We start from the raw sequence: 13,381 nt of genomic DNA on the forward strand, positions 1-13,381 counted from the left end.
TCCCTTGTAGACCCAGATGGATCATCAAAGTTCCTTAATATGCAGTGTAAGGCAAGAAAAGTTCCTTTCTGACTGCAAGTGGAGCACATGAGAATTGCCTTGTTTAAATTCTTTTGAAACAGGCACCCTTCCTGAAGAGTTCATGATTTAACTCTCTGAGGAGTTATTTCCCATCTGTTGTGTTAAATATGTTTTACTATTTTGACCTTGTGTGGATGTCATACATATTTTAATCATAATGCACTCAATGCAGTACTGCATTTGGTTTTGAAAGCTGATGTAAATGTTACATTATAGCTCTGAAGAGCCATCAATGTATTACTCTTCCCATTAGTCTTTGTGGTATCTTTTTGTTTATTGTATGACTTAAATTCAGATAAAAAGAAATCAAACAAAACTCAAATTATGATTTCCCTATGGAAAGATAAAGCCTTTTATGTGTTCTAAAAGCATCTGTATGACTAATAGTTATACATATGTGAAAAAAAACATTTTTTTGACATCTTACCTGTTTTTCTTATTAATGTGTAATGACATCATTTTACTGAATAAAATTACACAACACCAACTATATAGTTAGGAATGTATCTGGAAAGGACATCTGCTAGATATAAGTAAGAGTGTTGAGAAAGGTGTGTCCTCAATGTTTTCTGTGCTGATGAATGTAAGATTTTCGTTTTATTGAAAAAGTAACACAAACATAAGAAATGCTGAGAAAATCTTGGGCAGAAAAGATTTGGGTGACTTGTTACAATATATTAACAATTACAGAATGTCACTACTGAAATTCACGTAGAAGATGAGAAACCATGTTCTGGTGTATATACTGGCATGTATAGCAGTAGCACAACAGCATATGATTGTGTGTATTGTAGTTGCATGACACTGCATCAATCTGGTGGCACTTCTGAAATTGTCAAAAATCTTTGGGTGCCTCAGAGCTTATATAGTGGTGAGTTTTCTCAGTTTCATTATCTGTCTCACGCCTTCCCCTTCCTCCTAGGTGAGATGTGAAATCTGACATTTACTTGGGGAAAGGTATGGTGAATGCAGTACCACTGAACCCCAGCAGCTCATAATTTTTTTCTTATTTTTTTTAACATTGGTGCTTGGCTTCAGAATATCAAATACAATTAACCTGGAGCTGTCTCCTTTGTAAAGATCACATCCCTTTGCAGTGGTCTAAATGCTCAGAACAAGCTGTTTTTCATTACTTCTCCTAGATGGTTATGGAGCAAGGGAACTGGCTTGTAGGTGGAGATTTACAGGTCCTCGATCGTATTTATTGGAATGATGGACTTGATCAGTACCGTCTCACTCCAGCTGAACTAAGACAGAAGTTCAAGGAAATGAATGCTGGTGAGTAACTTTTTCTTGCTTTGTTTCTTCATGGAAAGGTTTATCCAAATGCCTACTGCCTCGATACTGCAAGGACAAACCTTGTTTCAGGGATACTAATTTTGAACCCTCTTTTAAGTGGTGTTCTTTGCCTTTTACTGGTATTTATTTGTATAAGTTCAGGCTCTGCCTTGCCTGAATGAGAAGAGAAGCTGGTAACCCTTAAGTTTCTGAATTTGATCTTTCCATGCACGCTCGACATATTATTAATGCAAGAAAAGATAATGTTAAAATGTGGTAGAACATGATTTAAAAATCATCGGATTTGACTAGAACTATAGAGGTATGCTGAATGCTGGGCTTTTATGCTCTTCTTTTCTTAAGTCTGCTACATGCTGCTTCTTGGGAGTAATGCTTATGATGGCTATGTAAATAAATGGATATTAAGTATCACAAACAGCCAGCTAATTCCAGCAACTAGCAGACAGCTACAGAGCACTTGAAGTGTGAAGGAAGAGAACACAGACTGCAAATATGCATGAAGAATGCAAACTGAGATTGGTCTTGAGGTCCTGTCTTTTTTCAGTATTGTCAGTATTACTGTGATCTTCAGGTTTGAGGTATACCAGCCTTGGTCTTAACTGTTCCCCAAATAAATATGTTTGATGCCTGAAAAAAAAGTTTACTATTTATATTTCACTGAATAGTTGAGGTTGTAAGTGATGTATGGAGGTCACCTTATCCACTCCCCCCACTGAAGCAGGACCACCTAGAGCTGGTTGCCTAGGACTACATCCAGATGGCTGTTATTATCTGAAGAGATAATCAACAATCTCCCCGTGAACCTATGTCAGTGTTTGCTCACCCTCACAATAAACATCTTTCCTGCTGTTCAAGTGGATTCTCCTTTGTTTCAGTTTGTGTCCACTGCTTTTTGTCGTGTCACTGAGTGCCACTGAAAGGAGTCTTTCTCCATCCTCTTTGCACCCTCCCTTCAGATATTTATATATATTGATAAGATTCCCCCGTGACCCTTGCCCAAGTTGATGAATCCCAGCTCTCTCAGCCTGTCCTCACTGAAGAGTTTCTCCAGTCTTTTGTGCCAAGGAACCCAGCTCTCTGTGGCCTCATCACTGCTGAGCAGTGAGAGGGAAAGAATTACCTTGCTCATGCTGCTACTTTGCCTAGTGTAAACTAGGGTCCAGTTAGATGCCTCTACTATAAGAGCACACTGCTGTCTCACATTCAACTTGGTGTCCAGTTGGATTCCCAGATCCTGTTTTCCAGAGTGGCTTTCCAGCTTGGTACAAGGTGTTGCTCAGATGCAGGACTTTGTGTATCTTGTTTAACTTCATGAGGTTCCTCTAAGACTGTTTTTCCAGCCTGTTGAGTTCACTCTGAATGACAGCACAGCTCTCCTATGATACTAGTCACTATTCCCAGTTTTGTGTTGTCTGCAAGCTTACTGAGTGTACTCTCTGCCTTATTATCCAGTCATTAGCAAAGGATATTAAACAGGATTGGACTGAGTTTTGACCTCCTGGGGATACTGCTGGTTACTGGATAGGTAGCATAGTTTCTCTTCCTCTTACAATTTAATTTAGGTCAGTATTATGTGCTCATGCAGTTAAAAATCTGAAGAAGAGGTTATTGCTGTTGGAGAAACTAAAGTAATTCTACTGAAATCTCAGAAATGAAGGAAGCTGATAGAAGTTTTAGTGTGCTTTTTATTAGGTTTGCTTATTGAGAATACTGACCTGTGACTGCTACTGTTACACTTGTTTAATGAAGTTCCGAGGAAAGATTGTACCATTTGAAGATTTCTCTCTGGTTGTACAACTTCTGATTAATTAAGTTGCCTTCCTTATTGTTTGTCTTCTCTTTTTTTTTCTCCTCTCCGTAGATGCTGTCTTTGCCTTTCAGTTACGCAACCCAGTGCACAATGGGCATGCACTTTTGATGCAGGATACTCATAAGCAGCTTTTGGAACGTGGCTACAGGCGTCCGGTTTTGCTGTTGCATCCACTTGGAGGCTGGACAAAGGAGGATGATGTCCCTCTCATGTGGCGCATGAAACAGCATGCTGCAGTACTGGAGGAGGGAGTCTTGAATCCAGAAACAACGGTAGTGGCTATATTCCCTTCCCCCATGATGTATGCTGGACCAACGGAGGTAAGCATGTCAAGAGTTCAAATCACGGTAATGGCAACAACAAAACCAGAACAAAACCCCTTTAGTAGTGCAGTGAAATATTTTGTTTTGTGTTATTCCTCAGACTTGTGGGTTGTGGTTTTTTTAGAGGACAGAGAAAGCTAATTTCCCTTGTTAAAACAGACTGTAAAGGATCCCTCCATCATCAGTGAAAATGATATCCTTTGAAGAGACCTGTACAGTGAAGAATTTTTATGGAAAGAAAGGGAGACAATATGGTTTTTGTGTGCTCGTTTTCCTTACAGTTTTAAGGGTGTAATAGTGAATTAATCTTTCCTCCTTTTTTGCAACCTCTTTCAAAAGATCAATTACCAGGTGAAATAGCTGTCCTGAATCTTAAGTATCTTAAGTTTTGTAACTATTAAGCAAAAAGTATGTATATTGGAGAGTTGAACAAATTCAGAAGAAAAGGCTTTGTTATTTTTTTTTTGCACGCTTAATTTAGAATTGTTTTGAGGCTTCTATGTGAAATAATTATTTGGGAATGCTTTATTTAGAAACCAAGATTTGGGTTAAAACTCGTGTAGGTTGTGGGAAGCAATGGGAAAAACAAATGCTTTTGCTTGAGGGCAATTAATGTAGGCAACATTGTTTCTCCGCTTCATAACAGTTTTTTTTCTTTTGTGAGTCACAGGATGTTGGTATTCTGACCAGGTTCAAGTGATTAACTCTGTGGTAGCTTTTTGATAGATAGGAGAGAGACCTTTGGTGGGAAAAAAATTAGGAGGTTGGCACTTTCTTCTAGTGATTGTTCAACTGGTCAAACAGAGCTTGCATTACTTTTCAACCCAGAAGAACTGTAGTCCAGATGCAGATGAGGTATGTAACTGAGTTATTGTAGGGAAATTTGCAATGTTCTCCATAGACCTCTTGTGAGGATTAATAGAAACATTGTACTTCAATCTCATACTCACAAGCATACAAGAAGAAGTGAAATCCCCAAACTTTATTCTGAATAGAGTAAGATTTTTTCCTAATATATCTCCAATAATTTCAGAATACAAACTGACAATAACACCTCTAGCCAGGAAATAAGAGATTCTTCCTCTAATGGTTTTCTGTAGGTCATTTAAAAGGCATACATACCAGATTTATTTCTGTAGCACGCATTATTTACAGGAATACAAGCTGCTGTTGAGTCAGCATGGTTATCAATAGGATGGATATCACCTTTCAATTTGTAGGATTTTGATGCATATGTTTCATGAGTGTGAATTTAGTATTTTTCTGTTTTTTTTTTTTTTTCCTGTTTTTAACTTTCCTAAAACTACTTTGAAAGAAAGTAAACAGTTCTATGAAAAAATCCTGTATCAGACTGCAGTGAGCTCACCTGTGTAAGAAAGTATGTGTGTTCTGAAGTAGCACAGAGAATGGACAAGCTGTTTATATCTCAAACGTGTGATTTGCATTGCTCTAAATTTTCTTAAAATTAGTCAAGCAGCATGATTTAAGAACTCCATTTTGTTACCCAAACAACAACATAAAATTTAAAAATTAAATTAATTAATTTAAATTAATAAATAGGATAGTTTTGGAAAACCTAATGCTGTGGTGTGCTGGCATTTGGTGAGATTTGGCCCATTCTGTGCTTGTGACACAAAGTGGTTAATGCATTTATCAGCATCTATAACACTCAGATGTTTGAATAGCAGTTGAGTCCATCAGTTGTAGCATCTGGATGTGGTCAAAGAAAAAACTGATACCAGTAACCTCATTACTCATGGCTGCTTCCTGATTCCATTATTTGAGTACTGGTTTATAGGAATCTTCAAACTGATTGTAAACCATCCTCCTTGATGTCTTTCTAACAATTAGTTATAGAACTTTAAATGACTAAAACAAGAATTTATCTTTTGAGATACCGTTTTTAGAGCTTCTTACCTAAAATTAAGATAGAACAAAATATGAAACATCACGATTTTGCTTTATATAAATTATTTGCAGTAGAAAAATGTAGCTTTTTTTCCTAAGAACAGCTGTACCTTGGTCTCCCAAGTAAGAATGTAAGAATCAAGACATTTCATAGTTTAAAATTCTTACTAAATCATTATTAGTAATTTACTGTTGAGACAGCTTTAGGCTGGACCTAAATCCTCAGATGATGTTATTCCAAACTGTAGTGAAGTCTTTTTTCATAGTATCCTGTTGTGCAAATGAAACAGGGAATGATGTGTCTTAGCTGTATATTTGGTGATTCATATAATTGATTGGTGAAAAGAATATTTGTTTGGCGGGGGGATGGAAAGTGCTCATGTTTTAATGATCATATTTTTAACTGTTTTCTTTTAACTTTTCACTTTGTGTTCTAGGTTCAGTGGCACTGCAGATCACGGATGGTTGCAGGAGCTAACTTCTACATTGTAGGCCGAGATCCTGCAGGGATGCCGCACCCTGGTACTGGGAAAGATCTGTACGAACCAACTCATGGTGCCAAAGTGTTGACAATGGCCCCAGGCCTCCGAGCACTTGAAATTGTACCCTTCAGGGTTGCAGCTTATAATAAGAAAAAGAAGTCCATGGACTACTATGACTCTGAGCAGTAAGTTGTATTTTAGTTCTAAAACATTTTGAACAACTGTCTTCTCCTGCCCTCACTCCCCAAGGAAAAAGAAGTATTAAATGAATATTGCTACAATATGTCAGTTTTTAGAGACATTTTTAGACCTCTAATGCAACTTGACTTCGGTGACGATTTGGGTGTAGTTTCACAGCACAACTTACTTGATCCAACTTTAGTTACTACTGGAAGCTCCCATATTTAAATTCCAAGCACCTGAGTTGACCTACTCTTGTTTTTGTAAGCTACAAAGTATTATCATCTTTTGCATAACTAAATCTAATTTTATGGTATGTTCTTGTGTTCCTTGGATATGATGAGTAGAAGGACAATGGCAAATGTATTGAAACCTGGTAGGAATTAACGTAGCTTCACTGTGTATTATTCTACAATGTTCATAGGTGATTAGAAATTCAATCATTTGCTATACTGCAGATGTTTTGAAATAGAAGCTAATCAAGGAGGCTTAATTAGCAGTTGTAGTTTGCTCTTCCTTAACTCCCAGAATTAGGACAGCTGACTTAAACTGGCCAAAGGGACATTCCATACTGTATGACATCAAGCAAAAGCAGTTTTGAAACAAATGGTAATTAATCTCACTCCCTTCCACCGCTTGAGGTGGCTAGCTGGGCATCAGTTGGGGGATGGTGAGTAATTGCTTGCGCATCACTTATTATATACATTTATGTGTGTGTGTGTATATATATACACACATATACGTATAAAAAATTGTCATAATTACTATCCTTTTGGGATAGTGGAAGGGTGCAAGCAACTGTGTGGTAATTAACTACCTGCTGGGTTAAACCACAACAGGAGTTTTTTCTGTTTCTGCCACTATTTTGGAAAAAAGTTAGTGCTGCTGTTAGCATGAAGCTTTACCTTTCTTCTGTTCAAATGCAGGACTACTTGTCTCGTCCTCTAGATGATGTTTGTTAACTATAGGATAGACTGGAGCGTGACAGCAATCCTCTAGATGGCAATGCAGCTGCATGCAAGCTCCCTGAAGAGAAAGCCAGTATTGTTCCTGCTCACCATAGACAGAACACTGTGGTAGGCTACAGACAGAGCTTGGGTGGGTGCAGCTGGCTGTATTTCAGACTAGTCTATGTAATGCCAAAAACCTGTCAGATTCCTGGACCGAGTAGTGTTTCAACTCTGCAAGAAGGATGGTAGGGAACAGAGAGTTGTCTGGAAATGTGAGAGGGTCAGTACTGGTGGAGGACCTCACGAGTAAAGTAACGACTTTACTCTTTATGAAAGTCTTTTCTTAGCACACTACCTAACTCATGAAAAACACAACTTGAAAATGTGGGGAAGAAGTTCGTTTGCAAAAAAGCACTACTCTGACTTATTTTAGAAATGGATAACTTGATTTCTGTTGCATCTTATTTAATTGCTTGAGCTTGGAATCTTCACAGCCAATAGCCAGTTCAAGAATTTGCAACACTAACAGAGGTGTGGAAAGTTATGTCAAGCACATATTACATGAGTTTCCCTGAGACTAAGCTGTATCTGAGCTGTATCTCTTTTAGCTGCTGCCCCTAGGGCTTCTTAATTTTACAACAGCGGGTACATATCATGATATAACTTTGGAAAGCCACTGTAGATATTTAAATCCTAGATTCTGATCTGGGAGACTTTAGTCTTCTGATTTTGCAGTTCTTTTCCTACGAGCAAGAGCAATTATGCTCATACCTTGAAATCTGAGGTGCTGCTCTGCTACCTTCCCCTAGTAACTGTACCTGCTTTTCACCAGTCATCTATGGGCCACATCACTTTCCAGCTAAGCAGTGGCCAAGGAAGTTCCTTTGGATGACATGTGGCATGTGCCCTGTAACTGCAAATGAGGCTTAGGTTCTGTCATTTCTTTGCCATTTTTGCCATTGTTCTGTTCATTGTGTGACTTGCACAGTGTCAAGAAATCAATGGAACAGATGGTAGAAGGCCACCAGCAGCATTCTGAAATGGAAACGTCTGTAAGAACAAAAAAAGAGTTAGAAGAAACTCATTGCACTTTAGTAGTTTAAGTTCAAACACTCCCGGAAGAATGAACTGAAAGGGGATCAATAATTGAGTAAGTCCAAACATGATTTGAAGAAGTGCACAGAAGGAATTGTTGTTATAATGGAGAACTTTCAAACAAATGTCTGATCTGAGAACCACTGAAGTGGTTCAGGCTGAAGTGTAAAAAAAAAAAAAAACAAACCAAAACAAACAACAACAAAAAACAAACAAACAAAAAACCACAAAAAAACCCAAAATGACAACCAAAAAACCCCAAAGCAACTAAAGTAAAAAACAGAAACTACCACCAAATGCTGAAGTCCTTTCAGAAGAAGTCAGTGTGTTTCCTCAGCCAGAAAGGCCGCTCAGTTACCACAAGCAGATGTAATTTAATATTGGTGGCTTAATAGTTGTTTGGGTGAGCAGAGATTCCCAATTCTCTGCAGAAGATCAGTCCTAAAAATGTGGCCACAGGCTGCTGCTGAGAAAAAAAAAACTCAGTTAAGAAAGGAAATTAGTCTAGCTACTAACAATAAAAACCCAACACACATGCACAAGCAATAAATAAATTAATAAAAGTGGAAAAAAATCCTCAGCAATGTCTGGAAAAAAAAAACAGCTTTTTTTTTTTTATTCTTGAGGAAAACCAATGAGATCACTTCAGCTAAAAGGAACCCATAAATAAGGCTACTGGAGCAGACTATTCATGCCTTTTGTAAAGTGTGAATGAAGCATGGGTATCTGAAGGGTAGGGATGACTGTGACTTTCAAACTTTAAAAGTCCTGGGAATACACTATAGAATGTGGTTGTCACAGCTGCTTTAATACTGTCAAGTCATACTTAGCTGTTTCAACAAAGTCTGTAGTGTTTGCAAACTTGTTTGATGTGATGTCTGATTTTAAAAGTGGTAGTAAAGAGACTGAAAAAGACATATTTGATTGTCCTCCTTCATTCAGTTATGTGAAATAGTATTAGTAATTATTAGTGCATCATTTAGGATATGTTAGGATACATATCACAGCAGCTCAAAAGATTTAAACCTTCTAGTCAAAAAGAAGTTTAATGTGTGTCAGTTAAAGGATTTACTTTCCGTTTGTTGATATTAAGTGCGTTGGTTATGTTCTGCTCTCACACAGTGTTTGTTCATAGCCAGCTGGGCTTGGAACCTGTCTGATACTAGCTGGTTCACTCAGCATGACAGAGCGTTCCCAAGACCTAAGTGGAGTCACAATTTCATGCTGCAAAGATAAATTTTAGTTCAGTGGAAATCCTCTTGAGACTGGTTAAAAGGTTGGATTTCACCTCCTGACTGATCCTGTTCAGTGGGGAATATGAAGCTGGAGAAGTAGAGCTGTTAAAAGGCTGAACCTGAGAAAAAAGCCTGTGAATTGCTCAAGGAATTAATTGCATCTGAAAGTTTGCTGGCTGAGTAGAACGCGGCAGTTGCTCTGGAATCACAACAGAGTGAAGAAGTCATGTTTCTGTGTAGTAGAAATAGTAGTTTCTGTTACTCTGGAAATTGTGTTTTCACAATTAGTAAAGGCATTGAGTATTTAGCTGTTATAGGAAAGACTGCTTTAGGTATGAATGTGGAGATTAAGCTGGAAACTTAAATAGTAGCAAAATTAGTGATGAAGGAATTTACAAAAAAGGCAAAAATTACTGAGCCATTTCAGTATACAGTACGCATTACTAAAGCCTCATATGATTACTAATTTGGGAGGTTTTTAAAGCAAATTGTTAGAGAGAGAATTTTGGGACATTGATAAGGCCTCACCTAGTACTTCTGTGCTTTTTAAAATAGTATTTTTGAAACATTTCTTGAAATTTTTTGTAACACTGAGCCTAATTAGTTTCTTAAATGATCCTCACTTAGATTTTTCTTTTTCTAAGGCTTCTATGGATTTTCTTTTTTCTTTCTTTTTTTTTTGCATGTAAATGTTTTTCTAATTCTTAGAACTGCTTCTTGCACAGCTATGCAGGAAGGAGGAAGCTGAAGGAAGGAGGGGTCTTACTGAAGCAAACTTGCATGGTATATGTAAATTTCTTGGCAGGTTTATATCTTACTAAACTTGGAGGGCATTTAGGAGGCTGAGTCTCATTCTACAAAGAGGCAGGGAGTGAATAAATCAGCTAATGTGTTTTTCATGCTCAGAGTTTGATATGTGGAAAACATGGAAAATGCTTTACTCCTTTCATCCCAGTTGTCTAGAGACTTAATATTTTGTTTTGGTAGAATAATAACCAGACTTAGCATAGTTGTGTATGTTTTGTAGAAATAGCTGTCTTCAAAATAATCAAGTTACCTTCAAGCAGCATTAGTAAATACTAGGCATGTACCCAGGAACAACATTTGCAGGTGTTCTGAGTGGTAGTGACATAACTCTTTCATGGGCTTGCATAAGCTGAAAGGTTTTTATTTTTGTGTTATTTATATTTTGCAAAATTGAAGCACAGTAGGTTTTTTTTTATCTTGTTTTTGCACTTCAAGAACACACAGTCCTAAATTGAAAGCAGTAAGAAAAGAGCATGTATGGCATTGCTGCTGTGTGGATGCACACAATCCAAATCAAAAATTTATGGGGTTAGTGGTTTTGTGAAAGGGAACTGTGGAATGCTTTCTGCATCTTGCTAACTTCCATACCCTGCTGAGCATAGCTCAGCACTTAAAGCCAAGTTCTGCCCTCTGATGCACACACTTGGCTCTTGTTTCTGTGTAAGGCTTGTGCATCTGAGATCAATACTTGGCTTTTATTTCAAACAGACAAGTAAAGAGTGCGTAATGGTTACGTGTTGCAAATTGAGCAAATGGCGTAAGTAAAATTGCCATATTTAATTTAAGAATAAATCATTTTTTTTTTTTTGAACATTTGGTAGAGTTCTGGCATTCTTGTCTTGGTTATACTTCTCAACTTCTATGAGGAGTAGTGTTTAATTTGACTGGAGCTTTTCTTGCTTATCATCACATACCTGAGAAATTGATTTTAATTTAGATTGTCATGTTAATAGTGATAATCCACAATCCTCATCTGGGTTCTATTTTTTATCTGCACAATTGAAATCTTTTTTTTTTTTTTTTCCAAAAGTGTTTATGGGAAGGCAGTTTTATTATTCCTCCAGATAATTTTATGTTTTTTTCTTTTTTGGATTTGTATATACCATGTGTACTTCAATACATATGTAAATATATATATATATGTACATGCATGCTATGTGGCTTTCACTGGCCCAGCTGCAAAAGCTATAGAACGTAGAATCAGAGGATTGTTTGAGTTGGAATAGACCTCTAGAGGCCATGTGGTCCAACTTCCTGCAGTGAACAGGGACACCTACAGCTCCACAAGATGATCAGAGCCCCTCCAGCCTGACCTTGGCTGTCCCCAGGGACAGGGTATCCACCCTCTTTCTGGGCAACCCATGCCACTGTCTCACTAACTTTACTATTAAAAAAAAGTATTCTAAAACTCCATTATTTTATTTTGAAATTATAGAACCTGCCTCTAGACTCTTACTTTCTGTTCTGCAAACTGTCTATCATCAAGCAATTTTCTGCTATGTTGTTCTTCCACATTTTCTAGTGGAACTGAAATGATCTTCCAGCACTGAAATAATCTACAAACAGCATATAGTTTCCTTGTTTCTTCCTAGAGAGAAAGCCACGCTAGATGAAAGCACAAACTTGATTCAACCTGTAGGATATGAGTTGGACTAAGCTGCTAAACTCAGGAGTTACCTAAGCTGTTTGTTGTAGAGAATGTATATTTGTAGAGGGTGTGTATTTTTGAAGATGTACTGTCATCGATGCACAATGTCTGGAAATAACGGTTGCTTTCCAGAATTATACTTCCAAGAGGAAATTTCATTGAAGTATCAAACAAAAGCAGAAGAAATATAAACAACTCATACTGCTTTTTAAAATATTTTCTTGTTTCCTCCTACCTGCTCCTCTCTCTCTCTCCCCTTTATCCCACTCCCATCTCTCAGCCATGAAGACTTCGAATTTATTTCGGGGACCCGCATGCGCAAGCTGGCTCGAGAAGGACAAAACCCACCGGAAGGCTTCATGGCTCCTAAGGCTTGGACTGTGCTGACAGAATACTACAAATCCTTGGAGAAGGCTTAGGCCTCTTATTAACTGCAGATCAACCTTTGACGCCTGATTTATTTACGAGAAGGGGACCACACAGTCACCGTTCATGTCGCTTTGTTGTGGTATCTGTCAGGAAGTTCTTCTCTGAAAACAGACTCTTTCTCTCTAACTTAGCATCATTCTTTGCCTGTCCTTATGGGTTCTATTATATCCTGGCACCTAACTAGCTGCTGTTTTTAATGTCTTTTCTTTTATTACAGTTAATATTCTTACAGTGGGATTTTTAACTCTGTTTTTTTTTATATTATTTTACTGCCTCTGTCCTCTGAGTTCTGCAGCTGTTAAATAGATGCAGCTTTTTTCATATTATTTAAACTGCTGAATATTTTCTGGTTTTAGTAGTTTGTAGGAGAAAATGTAATAGTTAGACTCTTAACTATGGATAGATGCTCTATAAGTGAAAAAAGTAATTAAGTTTTAAACTACCTTAAAAGTGTACTCTATCTTATTCTCATCAGCATCTCCAGAAGCATTTAAAATTAACTTTTCAGTATGTGTAATCAATAAGTAGAGTTCTTTATGCAGCATAATTAACTTCTTTTGCTTTCTTTGTTTAGTTTTAGAATTCTTGGAGCTCTGTCCGGTAGTTTTTCTTCTGCCGTGGACCTGTAAAAATGACCAAGTAGTGAATAAAAGAAAATACTTAATTTTCTCTTAATAAACTAAGATATTTATTTTAATGTGTACTGATGCAATGACTGTCAATAGGGATCATTTGATTTCACTTATTGATCTTTGTTCCTGTTACGCTCAACAGTAAGCATACAGTAGTACTGATCCATTGGCATCTTTTCCAGTGTTTGTAGGTAATCAGAGGAACAGTCAAACTGTTCTTAGCTATTGACTAGGAACTTCTCATATCCTTCTCACAGAAACTCTCTCTTCTTTAGCAGAAGGTGTACGTAGGAGGAAAGAGTAAAAAATTGTTTTTAGAACATTGAAACTGGCCTGCTACTGAACCTGAATGAAGCGTATGTTCATACAGAATTTTGGGGGGGTATTGTGGGAGGTTGTAGTGAAGGGAGCTGTGTAATGAGTGGGATGAATACTAATTGCAGTCTTCATTTACTTGTTCAAAGTAATTTTAAAACAAATACTTTGGGGAGTGTCTTCCTTC

General features: G+C 37.4%; 1 protein-coding gene across 2 annotated transcripts in view; it reads left to right on the forward strand.

Annotated features, from left to right (window-relative positions):
* The window catches only part of PAPSS1 (3'-phosphoadenosine 5'-phosphosulfate synthase 1), a 77,775-nt gene that overhangs the window by 23,649 nt on the left and 40,745 nt on the right, over nucleotides 1-13,381 (forward strand). Inside the window, exons 9-12 of one of the 2 annotated variants that reach the window (XM_090138823.1) lie at nucleotides 1,224-1,359; nucleotides 3,242-3,510; nucleotides 5,859-6,088; nucleotides 12,099-13,235. In XM_090138823.1, coding sequence (XP_089994949.1) covers nucleotides 1,224-1,359; nucleotides 3,242-3,510; nucleotides 5,859-6,088; nucleotides 12,099-12,237 — 774 coding nt within the window. In that variant the 3' untranslated portion in view covers nucleotides 12,238-13,235. Of the gene's footprint in view, nucleotides 1-1,223; nucleotides 1,360-3,241; nucleotides 3,511-5,858; nucleotides 6,089-12,098; nucleotides 13,236-13,381 lie in introns of those variants that run through there. The other variant, XM_031607523.2, reaches the window with a different exon arrangement.

The sequence above is a fragment of the Phasianus colchicus genome, chromosome 4 (assembly GCF_987193195.1).
Source record: "Phasianus colchicus chromosome 4, bPhaCol1.hap1.1, whole genome shotgun sequence".
Taxonomy (NCBI): domain Eukaryota; kingdom Metazoa; phylum Chordata; class Aves; order Galliformes; family Phasianidae; genus Phasianus; species Phasianus colchicus.